The sequence below is a fragment of the Chiloscyllium plagiosum genome, chromosome 31 (assembly GCF_004010195.1).
Source record: "Chiloscyllium plagiosum isolate BGI_BamShark_2017 chromosome 31, ASM401019v2, whole genome shotgun sequence".
NCBI classification, from domain to species: Eukaryota; Metazoa; Chordata; class Chondrichthyes; order Orectolobiformes; family Hemiscylliidae; genus Chiloscyllium; species Chiloscyllium plagiosum.
Genome location: NC_057740.1, coordinates 26,862,455 through 26,884,999, shown reverse-complemented (window position 1 = coordinate 26,884,999; position 22,545 = coordinate 26,862,455). Strand labels below are relative to the sequence as shown.

The following is a 22,545-nucleotide window of genomic DNA, read 5'->3' as shown; positions in this document are numbered from 1 at the left end:
CCTGCTTCTACACTTTAGGAATTCTGTGATCTCTATGAATGATGTTTGCTCCTGTATAGAATCAGGAAAATGCCCAGGGTGCAATCCGGACTTTGATGCCATTTACAACTCTCTCACACCAAGGGTGGTGTGTATTTGGAATGAGCTGCCAGATGAAATGATGGAGGCTGGTGCAATTACGACATTTAAAAGACATCTAGATGGGTATATGAATAGGAAAGGTTTAGAGGGAGATGGGCCAAATACTGGCAAATGGGACTAGATTTATTTAGGGTATCTGATTGGCATGGACGAGTTGGACTGAAGGGTCTGTTTCCGTGCTGTATATCTCTGACCTGGCATAGCCTAATTTTGATTTGAGGGATTCAATGTGAAGGACGTGAATGTTAATAGGAGTTGGGTCTGCCAACACTGAAAATCTGCTAGGTATGGAGGTTAGCTGTCTGAAAGGCTGGCCTTAGTGCTCCAGCACTGTGTCTTTACACTGTCATCAGTGATTACGCCTTTAACAATTATTTTCCTGTTCTCTGGAATCCTCTCAACACTTGTGCTTAATTGGCACTTTTTCTACTTGCAGGAACTTACTCAATGTGCAGAAGTAAATTATCAGATAAACTCAGATGCTTATATTTAATTATCCTGTTATTCAGTTGGCATATTTTTGAATTTGAATGCTATTTGCTTTAGAAGAGCTGTTTATATAGAAGATAGAAATAACTATATTTTCATATGCAGCTAAAATTGGAAATAGCCATCCAGACAAAGTAGTTGAAACAAGTACTTTATCAAGTGTGCCTCCTCCGAATATCAGATACACACTCTGCCTTCCTGAAGCTACAATTTCAAATGGCTCTTTGTCTGCACTACAACTAGAAGCAATCATATATGCATGTCAGGTATGTTTTATTTAGTGCATTTCTTTGGCTTATCTGGAAGGGAGTTCTGAATGTGCTGTGGTTTTATATTGACAATGAATTGTTAAGTTCCCAAAATGTAATTCAAACACAATTATTTATGTAATTGTTCTCCGTATATAGATGATCCTGATGAGACTACATCTATACCACCCCAAAGTTGTCCCAAGAAGGTGCTGGCCCTTCTCTTTGCTTTGTTGCTACTATATTTTTGCAACCACTAAATTATGAGTCAAGCATTGTTCCAGTAAAGTCATATGTAGGATTAATTAGTTATTTTCCCTGAAGAGCATGAATGAGTGAGTTAGGCTTTTTCCAATAATCTAGCATCTTATTTCTGCTGCAGGTCCCATATTAGCTACTTTAATTCTATTTTACAAGTTGTCAATGAGAGGTTACTACTGACGCTTCATGTAAAAGACTTAAATCAGTCAACAAAAACAGTAAGTGTTTTTGTTACACAACTCCAGGCTTTTGTACAGAATATTCTCGATGTTTGCTTTGAGGAAGATTATTAAAATAGCTATGAAAGCATGTTGTTGAAGAATGAATTGGTACTCCCAACTATAGGAAAAAAGAAATTCATTTTAAATATCAAATGTCTTTGTTCACATTTTAGAAAATATGCTTTGCTACAGGACCTCAATTCAAAATTAACACAGCTGAAAAGACTTATAGTGGCAAATTTTTAAGCTTGCTACTCATTAATAAAACTGTTGTGCACCTTGGGTTCAATGAAAATTAAAATTGGATCACTTCTGAAGTAGTGGTGATCCACAACAATAATTTGATATCTGGGCAGCAAGATCAATTCCCCACCACCAAGAACCTCTGTGCTTTTTCATCTGTATTTTTTTTAAAACTGCAATTGGAACTGATAGGAGTGCAAAAATTAATTACAGTAAGAGATAGTCTGACTTCAATAAACTCAGTCACTGATTCTTTATGGGTATAGCTTTGTTAACATGACTTACGCACCTTTCTTCTAATGGTGCATCAAGCAAGCCAGTAACCCTGCTGGTGCCATTAACTTTCACTTAATCAATAAAAAAAAAATTCTGGAGTATATATTGAAGTTCATGATCATTTCTAAAATTAAGCTTATTAAAATGCAGCGATTATGCAGTATTTTCTGTGAAGAGTTACTCTCTTTTTCTCATCTTTCTCTGAAGGCACTAATATGGGATCCCGCATCCCATTGGTACCTGGACCAAGTAGGCAATCCTCATTTGTGCACCGTGACTGTGAGTTTTGCCTGGCAATTCAACCACAGCAATATCATAGCCAAACTTGATCCTGTCACACTCAACCTCCACTCATGCATGATTTCTAAAGTCACTGGATAGCAATGGGGTGAAAATACTGTCTTATTTTCCTCCAGATTGCAATACCCTAATTGCTATCCTGACCAAGACCCGTTAATTCATTTACACTAGGAAGGAACCTTAGGACCTAGTCATCTGTGTAACACTATCACATTTAGTAGTACATTTATTCATTGTGCCATTGGGAGGGTGTATTTAAATGCTCATGTATCTACCATTTAAGTTGTTACTGTGCAATGGAAAAATCTAGTATTCTCTTTGATGTCTGTTTAGCAACATGAAATCTTGTTGGAAAATAACCATCGTGCAGGGTTCCTCATTGGTGATGGAGCTGGTGTTGGAAAGGGAAGAACTGTGGCTGGTATTATTTATGAAAATTATATAAAGGGCAGGAAAAAGTCATTGTGGTAAGTATAATGTAATTGGAATATGTATGCAAAATAGACCTTTCTTTGTTTCTGGAAAATAAAAATGGTTTGAATTCTTTTACCTTGACCTAAACTGACTCCTATAAATTTATTTTGGCTTAGCTGTACAAGTTAAACCAATGCGTCAATCATTTCCTGTCTTTACAATACCTCAATATGAACTCGAGGGTGGTTTAAACACGGTGTGCATTACCAGAACTAATATGAAATAGGAGCTGAAGTAGGCACTTAGCCCTTTGATCCTTTTCTACCAGTCATTAAGATCTGATCTGGCTTATCTATTCGTGTTTTGAGTTCCAAATTCCAATCTAGTCCTGAGAACCCTTAATATCCCTGCATAACAAGAATCGATCTACCTATGTCCTAAAAATATCTAATGACCCAACCCTAATACATTCTGGGGCAGAGTTCCAAAGTGTCTCAACCTTCTCAGAGGAAAAAAATTCTCCTTGTCTCTGTTCTGTAAGAGAGATCCTAATTTTAAATAGTGCCCACTAGTTCTGATCTAACCCATGAGGAAATATCTTTTCCATGTCCACTTTGACAAGACCATTTAGGATCCTGATTTGGAGATGCCGATGTTGGACTGGGGTGTACAAAGTCAAAAATCACACAACACCAGGTTATAGTCCAACAGGTTTAATTGGAAGCACACTAGCTTTCGGAGCGACGCTCCTTCATCAGGTGATTGTCTGACAATCACCTGATGAAGGAGCGTCGCTCCGAAAGCTAGTGTGCTTCCAATTAAACCTGTTGGACTATAACCTGGTGTTGTGTGATATTTAACTTTAGGATCCTGTGCACTTTAATCAAGTCACCCTCACTTTTCCACAGTTTGAAACATCGTCAAGTCACCCTCACTTTTCCACAGTTTGAAACATCGACGGAAGTGCTTATGCTCGAAACATCGACTCTCCTGCGCCTTGGATGCTGCCTAACCAGCTGTGCTTTTCCAGCGCTACACTTTGACTCCAATTGCAACTTAGCCAGCCTGTCCAATCTATCTTGTTACACAACCCACTCATTCTCATATCACCCAAGTTATCCTTCTCTGAACTACCTCTGATGCATTTACATTCATCCTTAAATAAGGAGACCAAAAAACCACACCGTATTCAAGATGTGGTCTCATTAATGCATTGTACAACTGAAACATAGCATCTTTCCTTCAGGATTCAATAAAGGGATAGCATCCCATTAGCTGCCTTGATTACATGCTGTATTCTGCATGCTAACATTTTGTGTCTCATGCACTACCACAGAGAGTTTCCCTCTACTTTGGAATTCTGCAGTGATTTTTTTTATTCTACCTGCCAAAGTGAACCATTTCACGTTTTCTCACATTACATACCATCTCCCAGATTTTGTTCACTCACTAAATCGATCCATATCTCTCTGCGTCTCCTTGTCGTTTTCACAACATGGTTTATTACCTATCTTGGTGTCACCTGCAAATTTATTTACCAAGCTTTTACTCCCCTCATTTAAGACATTGATGTGATACAAGATCACTCAGAAAAGTGTTTGCAATGGAAAGAATTGCAGTAATTTCTTTAAAGGCATTAATTCATTCAATACCCCATCCTTTTATAATTCCACTGAGGGAATACTGTAATCGTAGAGGTATGTTATAACCTGTAGCTAGTGACACAATATCGTTTGAAATCTAACTTTGATAGACTGCATGATCTTCTCTTGTTCCTGTGCTTCCAGCACCTATCGATGCATAGGAAGTAAATAATAAAATGCTGTATAACAAATGGAGCTTTAAGAAAAATATTGAATAATTAAAAAGTACTGTTGAAATGTACTTGTTAATCCAAATTACATGTTAATTGGATTCAATATTATCATGTTATAGGTTTAGTGTCTCCAATGACCTGAAATATGATGCTGAACGGGATCTTAGAGACATTGATGCTTCAAATATTCCAGTGCATGCTCTCAACAAGGTATGAAGAGCAATCTAGCATAAGGTTATTTATCTATGATCAGTATAATATACCAAATCATAGCTCCAAGTCTGCTTTGAATTAAAAGCGCATGATATTAAATAAGTTATGGAACATTAGAAATAGGTCTTTTTATTTTGACTGCAAAATAGCTTTTTAAATTTGTTGTTCTGCCCTTAGTTCATCTACGAAACACGCAATCTGCCTAATTTTAATTGAACCCATCTGTTGCCCACTTTGTACGCTGTCTGATTTCAAGCTCCTTTGACATCATCAAGAAGTAAAATAAGGTGCAGAATAAAAGGGCCATCTGAATCAATCCTGCCAATTTTCCATTAGGAAAGTTAGATTAAAATTTCCCTCTTTATATGGGTGGCTCAGTGGTCAGCACTGCTGCCTCACAGCGCCAGGGTCCCAGGTTCAATTTCAGCCTTGGGCGACTGTCTGTGTGCAGTTTGCATATTCTCCCCATGTCTGTGGGTTTCCTCCAGGTGCTCCGGTTTCCTCCCACAGTCCAAAGATGTGCAGGTCAGGTGAATTGTCCATGCTAAATTGTCCATAATGTTAGGTGCATTAGTCAGAAGGGGGTTGATTACTGTTCAGAGGGTCAGTGTGGGCTTGTTGGGCCGAAGAGAATCTAATCTAATCTCATGCTGGCCTAAGGGACAGAAAAATGCCTTGCAACGCTTGACCAGATCAACAACTGGTGTTAAAGATCAGCGAGCGTGACTGGGTTTCTAATTTGCTTTCTCTCTCCCTTTGCACCTATTTAAGCTGAAGGTACTCAATATTGTAAAGTATGTTATATTGTGACATCTATGTTCATAAGTGTGATTTTTAAATTGGTGACAAGATTGTCAGCTGTGATGGTTTTGAAGCTTTGTCGCTTCTATATCAGAAGGTCTCAGGTTCAAATCCCATTCCACAGATTTAGCAGAGATATTTTGGTTCATGTGAAAATACAGTACTCTCAATGCTGCACTAGTGGAGATGCCATCTTTTGGAAAGATACTAAGCTGAGGCCCTGTCTGCTTGCTTTAGATGCATATAAAAGATCCCACATCCCTGTTTTGCAAAAAAAACAGGAAATGATATTTGTATTGTACTGTCCTATATTTAATCCTTGATCGTTATTACTATAAATAATCTGACCTTCATAATGTTGCTCTTTATGGAAAGCCACTGCATGCAAATTAGTTGCCTCATTTCTGGCATTACAACAACAGACTTCAAAATATTTAATTTACAGTAAAGCCCCATTAGAGCATTCTGAAGATGTGGAAGGAACTATGTAAGTTGCAAATATTTGTTTTTTTTATGCTTTGTTATGTAATTTATTGCAGATAAAGTATGGTGATACAGCTACTTCTGAAGGTGTATTGTTTGCAACGTACTCTGCATTGATTGGTGAAAGTCAGGCTGGTGGTCAACACAGAACAAGGCTAAAACAGATTCTGGATTGGTGTGGGGAGCACTTTGATGGTGTTGTATCCTTTAATTATCAGACTTATAAATGATTAAGTTTCATTAAAGAAACACACTATTGATGTTTTAATTTTTTTTCAATGACTTGTGAAATATTAATAAAGTTCACTGTTTTAAACTTTCAAAAATGATGACAAATTGCAATAAGTTGCACGCACCATTAATAAGTGTTGCAATTAGTTGTTTTCTAGAATGCTACAGCTTGTGTATAATTAAAGAATATTAGATCATGTGACATCAATAGTCCTTTCATGTTTCAAAGATGCGTGAACCTTAAGATAGACATGTTACAATGGATTATTTGTGCTCTGATATCTGATAGATTCAAGCTAGGAGAATCAGGTGGCAGGAGACAAATCTGATTAATTCTGATTATTTACTACTTTGTTGCGAGATTGTTTCTTGGAGAAACTTTTAGATGAAAGGGTGTAAACTCATGGTTTCATCAGCTATAATCCCATCGACGCATAGGCTTCTAATGTTGTTCAAAGAAAAGGTCATTCGTATCATTGTCTTTGGACCTATGTAACATTAATCACAACACTTCAGATTGTTTCACTAATAGCGTTTTGAAGCTTTTCTAAGATATATGAAAAGTTGCTAAAAGAATGCAAATCCTCTTTTCCTTCTATTTTCTGACTGCAAAATAAAATTTTCACATCGTTTGGATTTTCCTTGACTGTTTTTGCTCCGTAGATTGTATTTGATGAATGTCACAAAGCAAAAAATGTCTGTGTGAATGGCAGTACCAAATCCACCAAAACAGGCCTGGCTGTCTTAGAGCTGCAAAACAGATTGCCATTTGCACGAGTTGTTTATGCAAGTGCCACAGGTATGATCTATTTCTCCAAAAAAAACATTAATTTTGTGTATTCTCGGCTAATACTAATAGAACTGTATTAGTATGAGTGTATTGCATGAGTATATCAAGAATCTTCAGTATTATCTTCAACAAGACAATATTGTTTCATTCTTAAATAGTTATCTGTGCAATGGCATTATCTCAGTTTTAGAAAGATCTACAATAATCCCATGTTGACTTGGCTTACAACTGTTTGGGTACTAATAATATATTAGCATCATACAGCATATTAAAGCAACAAAACTTCATAATATATTGGAAGCGGAGGAGAGAGTAATTTGTTTGCGTAACACCAGTTATACGTTCGTGTTGAGCCACAGGCTGCTACTGGTGCAGCTTTCTTCATTAATGTTGAGAATCCTCGATGCCTGCTTTTAGGGAGTTAATGCCGTGTAAGATTGCTACAGTGATGCATTTCTCCCAGCAGGAATGTTAACTTTTTGAATGTTAATTCATACCCAAGATAAATTAAAATGGAACATTGTTAAGCTAATTTATCCAAGAAAATTATGACATTTCCATAATCCATGAACTTGCTTCCTGTAATATCTGGTCACTACAAGGCTGGCCAGCCACCTTTAAATCAACCATTGTTGTTGGGTTTGGTAGATAATTTTGCAGCCAGGCTTCCTTCCTGCCACTAACCCCCACCCCATTTATCCAGACTGGAGACTGGGTACAGATACACCCAGGCTTGCCTGTCCCATTGCCTAGGTTATTTTGTTTTTTTTTTGTTACTGTTCATAATAATTAAATTGGCAGATTTTTTTTTACAGAAATTGACAACAGAATTGCTAAGACTTGTGATTTTACTTCATGCAAAGTGTTAATGAAATCCTTTTTATAGGAGTGCTTTAAACACATTTCTCCCCAGTCAAGTAAAATAAAGAGAATTGCCCTAACCAGAAGAACAACAAAAAAAGCTTTGGTTTTGGCTAGATAAAAATATGGCATCTGTTTTTAGCATGCTATAGGCTGATTCACTTATCAAGGCACCACATTGTAAATGGTAAATACTTTGAAGTCTCAGAGAACCATTGGCCTGCTCTCTCATTGGAGAGCTAACTGGTGATGAGTTTAACCTGACAGTCATGGTACCTCAAAGGGCAATTTTGAACAGATGGGACCTTCGTGTTGACCTCAGGCAGTATAGGAATTGAATCCACACTGTTGCCATCAGCCGTCCAACCAACTGAGCAGCTGTAGAAACAAGAGAAGAAAATGCTGTCAAGGCTCAACAGGGCTGGCAGCATCTGTGGAGAGAAATTGAACTTATTGTTTCAGGTTCAGTGACAGTTCCTCAGAACTCAGAACAGCTGTAGAACCAGCTTTTCCACTACAGCACAAGCTAGCATCTATCCAGCATTTTGGAAAATTGCAGAGGGATATCTTGTCCATAAAAGGCGAGGCAAATCCAATCTAGCTAATTACCACCTCTTCGGCCCACTATCATTAATTAGCTGCCGCAAAAAGTGCCATCAGGCAGCACCTAATGAGTAATAACCTGCTCAGTAATGCTCAGTTTGGATTTTGTCAGAGTCACTGGGCTCTCGACTTCATTACAAAACGTGTTTAGGCAAAAGAGGTAGGTTCCAGAGATGAAGTGAGAGTGCTTACCCTTGACATCAGTGCAGCATTTAATTGAGTGGGACATCCAAGTAGTCTCAGCAAAATTGAAGCCAGTGGGCAATTGTCTATGTGATTTTGTAGTTAATATGTTAATATATTTAGGAATATTTTCCTACTTCAGCTTATCATATTACCTCATGATAAAATTGCATTAACCTTTGCACAAAATTGCAGCATCATAACATACCTCTGAGAATTTGGTATGTTTTCCTTTATCGGTCAGAATATTGAATACAGGAGTTGGGAGGTCATGTTGCAGCTGTACAGGACATTGGTTAGGCCAGGACATTGGTTAGGCCACTGTTGGAATATTGCATGCAATTCTGGTCTCCTATTGGAAAGATGTTCTGAAACTTGAAAGGGTTCAGAAAAGATTTACAAGGATGTTGCCAGGGTTGGAGGATTTGAGCTATATTTAAACAGCCCCACCCTGTTCTCGTTGGAGGCTGAGGGGTGACCTTATAGAGGTTTACAAAATTATGAGGGGCATGGATAGGATAAATAGACAAGGTGTTTTCCCTGGGGTGGGGGGGAAGTCCAGAACTAGAGGGCATAGATTTAGGGTGAGAGGGAAAGATATAAAAGAGACCTAAGGTGCAACTGTTTCACGCAGAGGGTGGTACGTGTATGGAATGAACTGCCAGAGGAAGTGGTGGAAACTAGTACAGTTGCGACATTTAGAGGCATCTGGATGGGTATATGAACAGGAAGGGTTTGGAGGGATATGGGCCAGGTGCTGGCAGGTGGGACTAGATTGGGTCGGCATGGACGAGTTGGACCAAAGGGTCTGTTTCCGTGCTGTACATCTCTATGACTCTATAAGATATAGGAGCACAATTAGGCCATTGAATCTGCTGTTCGATCCTGGCTGATATGTTTCTCGACCCCATTCTCCTGCCTTCTCTCCGTAATCATTGAGTACCTTACTAATCAAGAACATATCTATCCTTGACTTGGCCTCTACAGACCTCTGGCAATGAGTTCCATAGATAACCACCCTCTTGTTCATTTGTGTGTTTCATCCACCATTGCCATAATTTAACTTTCTGAAAATACTTGAATGTTAATTGTCCGCCACGTTTTAAGTCTATGTCTTGAAACATTGGTTATTGGGTTCATGTTTTTAAAAAAAAGTACTGGAGGAACTCAGCATCTGTAGAGAGAGAAACAGAGTTGACATTTTGAGTCCAGTCCAAAGAAAAGTCATACTGTTCACCTTCCTTGTTTTCTGTTTCTGACATGATGTTTGATAGTGTTTGTCAAAACACACTTGCACAGCTATCTTTCATTCCTCTGACTTTGGCTGCTCCTTATTTCACACACATTCCAGCTGAATTCTATTTGTCATGTTTCAAATCCAAGGTAGATTACAGATACCTCCGAGGTAACAATAACTACTGTCAGAAGCTGAGATCCACATTCAGTACCATGCACAGCTGCATATATGCTCTCGGTTTCTCTCTCACCAGTTCTGAAGTTCAGTCATACTAGACTTGAAACTCTGTTTCCCTCCATAGATGCTGCCAGACTTTGAGTTTCTTCAGCAGCTTCTGTTTTTATTTCAGATTTCCAGCATCTGTGGTGTTTTGCTGTTGCTGAATTAACATAGAGAAAAATGGCAGCATTTCGCTTAACGTGTCTGGAATGTTTACTACCACTTGTACAATGTTTCTACTTCTATCCCTTAAAATATTTTTACATTTTAATTCTATGAAGGTGCCTCGGAACCAAAAAACATGGCTTACATGTGCCGCTTGGGTATTTGGGGAGAGGGCACGCCCTTCCGCCAGTTTGAGGATTTTCTTCATGCTATTGAGAAACGGTGAGTTTAGATTTAAACGTTAAAGAAAAGTACCAATGTTTGGAAAGTACTTTTAGTAATGATTGCTTCATCTTCTACATGAGCAGCTGGTTCATTTTAAGCAACTCCATGGTTGAAATTTAGAATGCAGTGCATGACAAAATGGTCAATACAATTTCAACATTAGCTTTCAAATTCAATAAATGCTTGAAGGAAGAAAAAGTGCAGGAATGTGGGGAAGAGAGGAGAAATAGGACAAATTGGATTGCCTTTGAAGGAGCTGGCACAATGCAATGTGCTGAATGACCTTCTGTGCTGTACTAGTTCACTGGTTTAGTGAATGTTATGGATGAGATTAAGTATTTTCCCTTTAAGGGTTGATTTTCTCACTGTATGCCAGCCACTTATGAAAAAGGTAAATTTTATATGGCATTTCATTCAGCAATCTTTGAACGAAAAGGAGTATAAAATTAGAATACTGTTGGCTAAAAAGATCACTTCTGGTGACAGTGAAAACTTAAGATAGACCATCAGCAACCTATTTGATATTCATCTTATTTCATTTTTGGGAAAGAAAGGGCTACCACGAAGAATAAGAGAGATGATGTTATGGGAGCACTATGAGCTCCATTTCACACACCATCAAAATATAGACATATATCGCAATTTCATCATCATCATTGTGTCAACATCCAGGCATTCCCTGCTTATAATCCTAGTAACAAGAATTACATAACAACAGGCATTTAAAAAAAGCACTTTTAAAGTAATGAACAGTCCCAGGGCACTTTGCAGCATTGTTACCAAACAAAATTTGACTGCAAGACACATAAGGATATATTAGGATTAAGTGCCCAAAAGATTGGCCAACAAGTTTAGTTTTAAGGAGCATCAAAAAGAAGGCAGAAGGTTTGAATATCACCGATGTACTGAGCACAACCCAAATAGACTTACCTTTTGTGATTTTACATTCTGTATTTTGGTCATGCTATTTCATATATAGTATTGTCATTTGGCATTGGTTAGCTCAGTTAATGGCATGGTTTGCAATGCAAAGCGAAAACAACAGCGCAGGTTCAATGCCTGTACTGGCTGAGATTATCATGAAGTCTTACCTTCTCAACCTCGCCTTTTGCCTAAGACATGTTGGCCGTCAGGTTAAACCACCACCAGTCATCTTTCAATAAAAAAGCAGCCTATAGTCCTTTGGGACTGTGGTGACTTGATGTGTGTTTTAGCATTTATAATTTTTAAGACTCCATCTGTACATCCTGATCTGAAATCAAGGATTGTCCTTCTAAGGCAAAGTTCCTCACCATTCGGCGCCATTTATTCCAGATTTCATGGTTGAATGAAATTGAGAATTTGAAAAATAAATTGATGAAATATGGTGAAATATCATATATATGGATTAGTTAGGCTGAAGAGCCTGTTCTTGTACATACAATGTATGTAAACTGAAATAAAGTCCTGGAAAATGCTCAGTGTGTTAGAATGCATTGGTAACTGATGTTATATTTCAGTATGATGACCTTTCATCAGAACAGCATGTCAGTGAAAATGCTTTTTTTCTGAATCGAAGTTCTGTTTGATGTGGGAGACAACATGCTGATTGCTGTAGGAGTAATGTTCAATGCACTGCATCAGGCTGATAAGATGCAGATTGACATCCTACATGGTGCACGTTGTATTACACATTTAGCTGTGACATTCACTGGGGAGAGTCCACCACTGATCGTTTGGGTGTTGTGGTTCTTGTTATTGGGCAGTCAAAAGGAAAGTGTTTCCTAAAAATAAAAACTGATTGCGAAGATGTTGCATGTATACCGTGTTTGTTTATTAGTACATTGTTATTAACAGCAGATTTAATTGTGTAATGAATTACATCATATAGTACTTTATCGTATACTGTGAATCATGCAAAATAAACAATTTCCATTGGAAGTGATCAACTGAAATTGAAATCTTTGTTCAAGCAATCTGTAGTCAATTCCATGGATTGTTTTTAATTTGAATTTTCAGCTATTTAACTGTGAGTACTGTTCATGCTTAATGAAATCATTGCACATTTGATTGCAAGCTACTTGAATGTGTAGTGTGTACAGATTCTCCCATTGTTGAGGATTTGAGGCAGTTCATTCTGTGAGGAATTATGGTTTTATTATCTGGTCCTGTTTGATGTGATAGTTGCCCTCACCTGTTTTGTGAGAGGTCATTGCTGGTGTGCTTTCTCTTTGTGGACATTGCTTGGGCTGCTAAGAAAGCAACAGAAGCTTGTGTGTACGAAAAGTACATAAGGGACCAGATCAGAGAATAATGAAAGAAAATATTGAAGATTAATGACTTAATTGTATTAATCATGATGATCAGATGGCAGAAAGCAAAGACTGTTTTTTCAAAATGTGAGTGATGATTAATGTTCTACAAGAGGCACTTGCTTTGGATGTAGTTTCTAAATACTGTAGATAAATGATCTGGATTTATGGATTGAGAACAGCCATCAAATGACAATATTGCAAATTGTAGCATATACTGTACACCCTAAAGGCTACAGGCTGATGCAAAGATCATTAGGATTGATGACTGCAACTTGTTGAAGAATATCCATATTGCAAGCTGGAAAAGGAATTAATTGTTATATTGTTAGCTTTTGAATGGAGAAGGGAGGTAGAGAGTCCATGGTAAATATTGTGCAGTGAGAGAGACATCCCATTATAGGCAGAATATAAAAGTGCCAGGAATGGTTCAATGTGCAAGATCTGACCAGAAATTGAGTTGTAGTTACAATAGATATGATAAATAATTTCAATGGGCTACATCACACTACACCGTAAAAACAACAAACAGCAGAATAAAAATATCGATACAACATTTTCAAGAAAGATGGGTACCCAATAAACGCAATCCACCGATTCCTCAGAAACAATCCCAAACAAGCAGACACAATGCAACCAAAAACTATAACCGTGTTATCTTATATCAAAGGCATATCAGAAATGACTTCCAGACTACTCAGACCCCTTGGCATCATGGTGGCCCACAAACCTACCAACGCACTTAAACAGTGACTAATGAATCTAATGATCAATTAGATACTACCAGCAAAACAAACGTTATTTACAAGATACCATGCAGTGTTTTTTTTTTACAGTTCTTGCATCGGACAAACAATCAGGAAACTTGCCACCAGGATACGTGAACACCAACTAGCTACCAAAAGACACGACCCACTATCACTAGTTTCCATGCATACAGCCAAAGAAGGACACCACTTTGACTGAGACAACACGTGCATCCTAGGACAGGCGAAACAAAGACATGCACGAGAATTCTTAGACGCATGGCATTCTAACCTGAACTCCATCAATAAACACATCAATTTAGATCCCATCTACCTTCCCTTGAACAAAAACTGAAATGACATCACCCTCCTTAAGAAACCAAGACCTATAAATAGAGAGGTGAGACATACCACCAACACTTCACTGGAGACCCTCACTGATAGTGTTATCTCGTCATGGTGACAAAACATCTGAAAACAAACCTTCCAGCTCAGTGAGTGAACTTGCATACATATGTGGCACTTGTTACAGAGCAGTACAAAATACAAAACTAATTTGTCCATTTATTATTCTAAGTAGCAGAGTATTCTTTGTAGTAGAGTCAGTTTGATTTTGCTGCTCTCAGGTCATTTTGACAAGTCTACTTAATCAACCAGTTACATCATTTTATAAGTCTTAATATACTTTAACAATGTATGGGAGAAAAAAGACAACATTTTTCAGCTTTGGAGACATAATTATTGTGTTATGTCACTTAATGATTAATATAATCTTACAGAATTGAATTAGACCAGATTATTACCAGTTAACATAAACCTTGCAAGGAAAGAAGTGTGTTGGTCAGGAATTCTTCCTGCCACTTTCTGGTATTTTCCATTCCATAACCTGCAATTTTCAAATGGAGGTGTCCGTACCAGTGCAAAGATATTAGAATGGCATGTTGCAGCTCAAAAAGAACTACTATAAAAGGCCCAATTGGAGAGCAAACAATTTAGAAACATCTTTAATATTGCCGACAATCTTAATATCTCTCCAGTAGTAGTCAATTCCTTTTTTTAAAAAAGAGGTAGAACAAGAACAGTTCTGTATGTGATCCTAATAAATTCTATGTGGTATTTTAATGCAATTGCCAATGTTTCGCATCACCAATATTGTTTACAATTCCACCCAGCAGTAACGGGGAAAAAAAGCATTTTCCAGTGCTTTTCTTGACTACCAGATGTCTCTGAAGTACTTTCCATCCAGTGAAGTACTTGTTGATACGTAGTTAATCTTGTAATGTGGGTACAAGGTAAAATAATTTGATCTTCAATACAAAATGACAAATTTGAATCAGCATATTGCAATTTGTTTTTCGTTTAGTGGTGTGGGTGCTATGGAAATTGTTGCCATGGATATGAAAGTTAGTGGCATGTATATTGCACGGCAACTGAGCTTTGCTGGAGTGACATTCAGAATAGAAGAAATACCTCTGGATCAAAGTTTCCAACTTGTATACAACAAAGCAGCTGTGCTGGTAAGAGTACCACTTATTTCACCAATATTCCACTGTTTTGGTTGGTACAAGTTAAACGCCTTAGAAAACATGTTGTTATGTAAGCTGCGAACGTAAAGTATGCCATAATACTTTTCTGAAATAGTATGCCTACCAATTATTGAGCAATTATCAGTTTAATTTTCACCTGTGTGGGCAAAAAAACTACTGGAACAGAACCTGCAAGAACATAATTTGAAGTGGATTGAGTTCTATAACGAGTAATCCATTTCATGAGGTTTTACTGCCCAAGTAGTAAAGGTGCAAGTTATCCTTATGGTGATGTGACAAGAATATATGACAATAGTTAGATTTTCCAAACTTGGCCATTGTGTCGTCTTTTTTATTCAGTTTTCTCTTTCTCCATTTTTGGATAGATCAACACATTCAGCTGCTGTAGCTGTATTTGCTAATTAAAACTACAATTGAAGCCCAACACATTGGTTCTGAACTGATTTAGTTGATATTTCAGTGCTCACTTCAGTTAGGGTTTTCGTTTTTTTTAAAAGATCATCATCGGGATGGTTTGGCACTGAAACTATCGCAGTTAATGATTGATTATTGCTGCAATCAGTTCATTGTTTAAATTCAGCCTTTATGCTCACTATTGCTTCTCTTCCTCCTTAAAATCCAGGCAAAGTTGAAGGCAGCAGATAATAGATAGTCTACAACGAAAAGGAGTTTGTTTCTTACTCATAATGATCCAGATTTACCACAAAGAGAAATTTTAATTGTCCTTCCATCCACTTCTAACCCTGTTCTGTTTATGGGCTCAAGTTCCCTGATGACTTAGGAGTCGTTGTGCTAATCATTTACGGCTTTTGGGTGCATGTCTAAATGAGTGCCCAATTACCGCAGCTTTTTCTTGTGATGTAGGTTGGTATGCGTTATTGACAAAAGATCTAAAACAGCATTTTTACATTTTGAAATTTGCATATTGTGATTGATGGCACAAAGTAAGCTGATAAGGTAAAGTTAACACCCTGTACCCATCTGGCATGCAGCAACACCAAATGCCAGAGGTAGACACATGTCCCACGCATTCAATCTAGCCAGAGCACAAATGGCAGAAATTTGTAATTTGATATCTCAATACTCCTGGGGTCTTATGGACGGGGTTATTATACATTCAATTTCACTTTTGCTGAAAAGTCCCAACCAATTTGCCTCAAATACGTGTCCAGGTTACATCTGCTTTTGAATATTTATAGTGATAAAATTCAAGCCTCATATTCTGTATTGCCTAAATTAATTCAATTTCTTTAAATTTTAAATCCTGAATTTCACAAGTCTAATCCAAGTCAAAACATGGTCTAGTGTTCTGATTGTCATGCTCAAATGAAATAAGTTATAAAAGAGCAGTAAAGATATGTATAATTTTAATCTAAAAAGGGAAAATAGTAAATAGATCCTTTCTTTTGTGACTGTGCAAAACATTCTAATTATGACAGATTTATCTCATCATCATCCTTAAAGCAGACTGAAGCTAAATTTAACTTTGAAGCAAATGAAGAAATATTTCCCAGAAATAATTAGGGCTATGAGACAGTTTACAACTCCTTCAGATTACATTGAAAACAATGCAAGATTTAAATAAAAACAGCAATTTGTTAGGAATAGTTAGATTAATTAAAATCTTTCTCAAATTCACTGTTCTTATGATCAAACAGAAATCATTTTTGACATAAGGAGCAAGTGTTCAATTTATTTGTTAAATGTGATGCAAAAAAACCTACTGTTTCTGTCTTACAATGTTTCTGAACTGTTAACTTCTTTTGAAACTTTTGCAATTGTTTTTGTTTAGTTTACTTTGATATGCCTGAAAACGTGTTTCATTTTCAGTGGGCTGAAGCAATGAATGTTTTCCAACAATCAGCAGACCTAATTGGTTTGGAATCCAGAAAATCTCTTTGGGGGCAGTTTTGGTCAGCACATCAACGCTTCTTCAAGTATCTGTGTATTGCTGCCAAAGTCAAACGTTTAGTAGAAATAGGCAAGCTAGAATTACAGAAGGGCAAGGTAAGGAGTCACTTTCCGTTTACAAACTGTGTAGAAGACAGCTTTTTAAAAACATTTCAGGTATATAACTATATCACCAAGTAATATAGGTCACAGGACCTGATATAGGGCTTCAGATATTTTGAAAGTATTTGACATTTATTTTTGGTCCCCAAATGGAATCTATTTAAATTAACATTAGTTCTATCCTGGTGACTAACATTGATTTCCATAAACTTGTTTTCCATTCTGCAGTTTTTTGTTTCGCAAAGTACCAGCTTTGGATAGGTATAAAATGTTAACATTTATAAACATGCATTTGATATCATTAAGTCAATTCTATTCAAATCAAGTCAACCTTTATGAAATAACCATTGACACATAAATGCATGCTATATATACATAAAATCTCGCTCATAACAGTAGGTTTATGGCATTGTAGTTGTGCAATGTTAAAAGAATGTAAGTAGGTATGAGGCCCATGTCACTTTCAATAGATGTATTTTATAAATTTCTTCTATTTTACCCACAACTTTTCCAAAATCTTAATTGTTGTATTGAATGTTATCAGTAATTCATTGGAAACATAATACTGAAAGGATATAAAGCATGACTTCTGGTTATATCACAGAACAATATTGATACTATTTGTCCTTTTATGAGAGATAGATGAGAACATGAGTACGCTGCTCAGTCCCTCATGCCTGTACTTTCCTTTAATTAGATGATGTCTTTGTCTCAGTTCATTTTACTTGCCTTTAATCCATATTTCTAGTCTCACTTTTATTATTTTTTTAAATTCTCAATCATGAGCATTCACTGAACCAGCATTCATCTTTTCAGCAATTGAACTCCAGAATTCTACGACGCTTTTCATTATTCTCCCTTCGTTTAGTCTTTGACTTCCCGCAACTTCCAAAATCATTGTAATTAGGTGCTTAAAGAATAATAAATACTAACAAATGTATGAAGTTGCAGTTTTCAGTCCAGCTACCTTGAGTACAGCCTATAGAAATGTGGAACAGAAAGAAGTGACATTAGCAAGTTTTGAGAAGTGACATTAAAAGCAAAGATGGACCACCTTCACATTTATGTAATGGAGCTTCACCATTTGTTCTTTCCAGTGCATTGTTATTGGACTGCAATCCACAGGTGAGGCTCGGACACGAGAAGTACTTGATGAGAATGATGGCCACCTTAACCAATTTGTATCTGCTGCAGAGTAAGTAAAAATGTCATGTCATTTCAGATTTATTTTTTGCAGTTTCCAGAAGTTAAAACGGTAAAAGATTATTATGCTTTTATTTAAAACACATTCTACCTCAAAGACATTATATGTAAATGTATCTGTACCTGCTTTTTAAAGGATTGGTCCACTTAAAAAGAAGCAGGCAGAAAGTTATTTTTGTCAGGACTCTGACCAGCAGTCCTGGCCAGAACCCCATGATGGAGTCCATTGCCATTGTATTTCAGGCATACCAGAAACAACTATACTTTAGGTTCTAATTACGACCGCAGAGCAGGAACTGGACTATTTGGAATCGTTGTCCCTCCCCAGCTCGAAGCATTGTGGGTGGATGGAACCTTTGAGGCCCACTAGACCATTAAGAAAACTTTGAACACAAAGCTATTGTGTAGTGCAAGTCAATTCTTGAATAGTTTTTGGGTGTTCCAGTTATCCCCTGAATTCAAAACAAGCGTTTAATTAGAATTGACTGCATGTCTACTGTTCTTCAAAATTATTTGGCTTTTTTTTGCTAATCAAAAGTAAGTGCCATTTTTATTTCACTTTTAATGAGTACTGATACCTCAGAATGTGATTTATGTATTATAATTTTTCATTAAAAACATGAGGAAAGGAGTTTGTCAACTCCATTTTTTTTTCCCAGGAACAACATCTTTTAGCATGTTGTTTCATGTTGACATCTTTCTAGAAAATTTGGAAAAGTGGCCAGTCTTTTTCTGATATGTTCTTTCGTTTGTAAAATCTGTAAAATGATAAAACTAAATATAGCCAAGGTGAGTCTCCTTTGTAGCATAAGTTATGCACGTTGACATTTAAATTCTTCTGATATTTCCACTATTATTTATATCACTGTGCACTTTTAAATTTTGTATGAATATAAATAGATATGACCTGTGTTAATACTGCATAATTGGGGCACTGAGAATTTAATGTTTGCAGTTCATTACAAAAATATAAAGTTATATACTCATACTTTAGTTGGATTATCCTGAAATCATTGCTGGATAGGATTCTAAACCTGACAGACTGGGAGGGTTTAGATTTGAAACTAGTCTATATTGAACTGGCTGATAATATGGTCTTCAGCAATGAGTTCCTGTAAATTGACTTCAAAGGACTAAACTGGAGAAATAAGAATTTAGCCTGGATTTGTAGCTTTAAACTCAAGTCAATGATTCCTTGCTTCAAAGTGTTCACACTGATGTGAGGTAACAGCAGCATCAGCATTAACATTGATGTCCACCAGAGTCAGATAGCCTTGCGTTTTCACTTTCCAGGCTCACACTAAAGAAATTACCACATAGCTGAGTATCTGTTGGTGCCCAATGAACTGTAACAAATCATGAATCAAGTCATTTCAAAATAGCAAAAAAAAATTGGAAGCAATATTGTTTAAAGTCTTAAGAGTTGATTTCCTCCTGCTTAAAGATAATATTGACTAAAGTTCCAGTGTGGTGCTGTACACATCTTTACTCTGGTGGAAAATTATAAAAACCAGAAAGTTATTGCAGGATTGAAGATTCCCCATAAATGTTCCAAACCTGTTTTTCTGCTATCACCTGGGTGACTGTCATGACAGTTATAAAGCCAAAAGTACAGTAGAAAAAAATACTTGTCGTAGTAGCAATGTGATAGCTGATGTTTGTAATTAACCTACCCTTGCATTTGTATTAACAAAGAATCTGCAAGTATGTAAGTATAAAATACATGTTGCAAATTATGTTTGCAGCATACATTGATGCTTTGACATCTCCTGACATTCCTTTCTTCATGGGCCCTGTCTAAATAGCATATTGTACAGTAAGTGGGTATATTTGCATTTGCACTTGAGATACTCAAGTCTGAGAGGAAGTTGTAGAATGTTGGCTGCATAGCCAATATAGTTTTCAGCTGCAGGTAAGTATATTATTGTTTAACTCCCAAGAATTAATGCTTTACCTTGAAGGAAGTATGCTAGATATTGAGCTTTTGTACTAACTCTGACCCATTTACCATTTCGGGTCACATGGATAATTGGTACTTAACTCCTCTCAAATTAATTTCAGCATGTTGTGTTAGCTAGATTGATGACTACGCAACTCCAGTGATTGATAGCGTTAACATTCTTTCTTTTGACAGAATAAGTACCAGGACATTGCATAACTTGTACCTGCTTCACTCAGGAACTTACAATGAACGAAATAGGAAATATTTAGATTTTACCATGTGTGATGGGTTCACACTTTTCAAATTGTTTTTCTGTATTTGATAAACATGTCATCGTACATGCTTCTGTCGTAAAATTTAACAAATCAGCTTTAAAGGGCACATGCATTTCAAATGTTTAAAAGTCTTGTAGCTAAATTAAATTTTGTCTTTAACTTTACAGAGGTGTCTTTAAGTCACTCATTCAGAAGCACTTTCCTTCAATAAAGAGAAAGAAAGAAAAAGGAACAGGGATGAAAAGAAAACGTAAGAGAATTCAAGGTTTTTTTAACCCATGGTTAAGCAATCTTGTGATGTTGCTTTGGTTCGTTCTTGTTATCTGTTCAAGGACAACTTTCGATTCCATGAAACTTGGACAGAAAATTTGGCACCTTAGGCTAAAGATGGCAAAATATTTGATTTGGAGGGTTGCTTGGGTGAATTTAGATGGAACCAAATCTTTCTCAGGATTCCACTGGGTTTTCTATGACCTTTTCCTATATTCCAGTAGAGAAATGGCCAAATCTTCCACTTCCTAAGTCAAGGAGATCTATTATTGGAACTCTAATGTTTCTACTACTTTGCTATTCAAAAGATTTCAGCAGTATTTTTACTAACAGAAAGAGTCTTCTGAAGCCCAAAATATTTATTAGAACAAGGTAATCAGTTTCTTTGAAAGAAGATGGTGAAGAGGTATTCTTTGCTTTGTTGAGCCCTGAGTGATTGTGAATGGCTCTGCCTTGAGATAGGCACAGCTAAAATACCTAGATAATGCCAAATAAACACGGTCTGTAAGGTTTGGGAGAAAGGCTATTCAGCTGGAGATAGGGAGGCCAGAGATTCCACTGCCTCACTTACATTGGCAGAGAAGTTGCCCAAAGAATTTTGGGGTTTTCATTGTTAAAGTGGTAACACTATGTAGCAACATCACAATTTTAAATGGTTAGGATAAAAAAAATTAGGTCATCTTAGGACATTGTTTAATAGAGATGTTTCAAATCACAAATGATTTTGATGAAGTAAGGAAGGAATTTTCAGGAATCATAAGGCTCAATAACCGACAGAGACAGATTTAATATAAGGTAATTAACAAAAGAGCCAAAAGTGACATGAGAATGACTTTTTTTGCAGTGAATAGCTGTATTCTGGAATGGCATTGTGTTCAGAAAAAACTGGCAGCAACAAGTTCAGTAATAACTTTAAAAAAGGAAATGGATAAATACATAACAGAAAAATAATTACAATGTTATGAGAAAAGAGCAGGATAGTGAAAGGAGTTGGTTAGTTGTGTTAAATGGCTGTCTCCTGTGCTATATGATCCTGATTGTACGATAAAATGCACAACAGTATTTGGTAGTTTACTAAGTAAGAAACCACAGGGTGACAGTAGCTATGTATTTGTTAGACATAGAACATAGAAGAATACAGCACAGTACAGGCCCTTTGGCCCTCGATGTTGCGCCGATCCAAGCCCACCTAACCTACACTAGCCCACTATCCTCCATATGCCTATCCAATGCCCGCTTAAATGCCCATAAAGAGGGAGAGTCCACCACTGCTACTGGCAGGGCATTCCATGAACTCACGACTTGCTGAGTAAAGAACCTACCCCTAACATCTGTCCTATACCTACCACCCCATAATTTAAAGCTATGCCCTCTCGTAATAGCTGACTCCATACGTGGAAAAAGGTTCTCACTGTCAGCCCTATCTAAACCCCTAATCATCTTGTACACCTCTATCAAGTCACCCCTAAACCTTCTTTTCTCCAATGAAAACAACCCCAAGTGCCTCAGCCTTTCCTCATACGATCTTCCTACCATACCAGGCAACATCCTGGTAAACCTCCTCTGCACTCCACATCCTTCCTATAGTATGGCGCCAAAACTGCACACAATACTCCAGATGCGGCCGCACCAGAGTCTTATACAACTGCAACATGACCTCAGGACTCCGGAACTCAATTCCTCTACTATTAAAAGCCAATACGCCATATGCCGCCTTCACCGCACTATTCACCTGGGTGGCAACTTTCGAAGATCTGTGTACATGGACACCAAGATCCCTCTGCTCATCCACACTACCAAGTATCCGACCATTAGCCCAGTACCCCATCTTTTTGTTA

The 22,545-nt window shown here is 37.1% G+C and overlaps 1 protein-coding gene across 3 annotated transcripts in view; it reads left to right on the top strand.

The window, feature by feature from the left end:
* The window catches only part of LOC122565355 (protein strawberry notch homolog 2-like), a 162,866-nt gene that overhangs the window by 106,689 nt on the left and 33,632 nt on the right, over window positions 1-22,545 (top strand). For all 3 annotated transcript variants that reach the window (XM_043721240.1, XM_043721239.1, XM_043721241.1), the window contains 10 exons: window positions 736-896; window positions 2,513-2,646; window positions 4,529-4,619; window positions 5,963-6,106; window positions 6,801-6,936; window positions 10,312-10,417; window positions 14,821-14,974; window positions 16,835-17,011; window positions 18,115-18,212; window positions 20,605-20,687. In XM_043721240.1, the coding sequence (XP_043577175.1) occupies window positions 736-896; window positions 2,513-2,646; window positions 4,529-4,619; window positions 5,963-6,106; window positions 6,801-6,936; window positions 10,312-10,417; window positions 14,821-14,974; window positions 16,835-17,011; window positions 18,115-18,212; window positions 20,605-20,687 (1,284 nt within the window). The remainder of the gene's footprint in view (window positions 1-735; window positions 897-2,512; window positions 2,647-4,528; window positions 4,620-5,962; window positions 6,107-6,800; window positions 6,937-10,311; window positions 10,418-14,820; window positions 14,975-16,834; window positions 17,012-18,114; window positions 18,213-20,604; window positions 20,688-22,545) is intronic.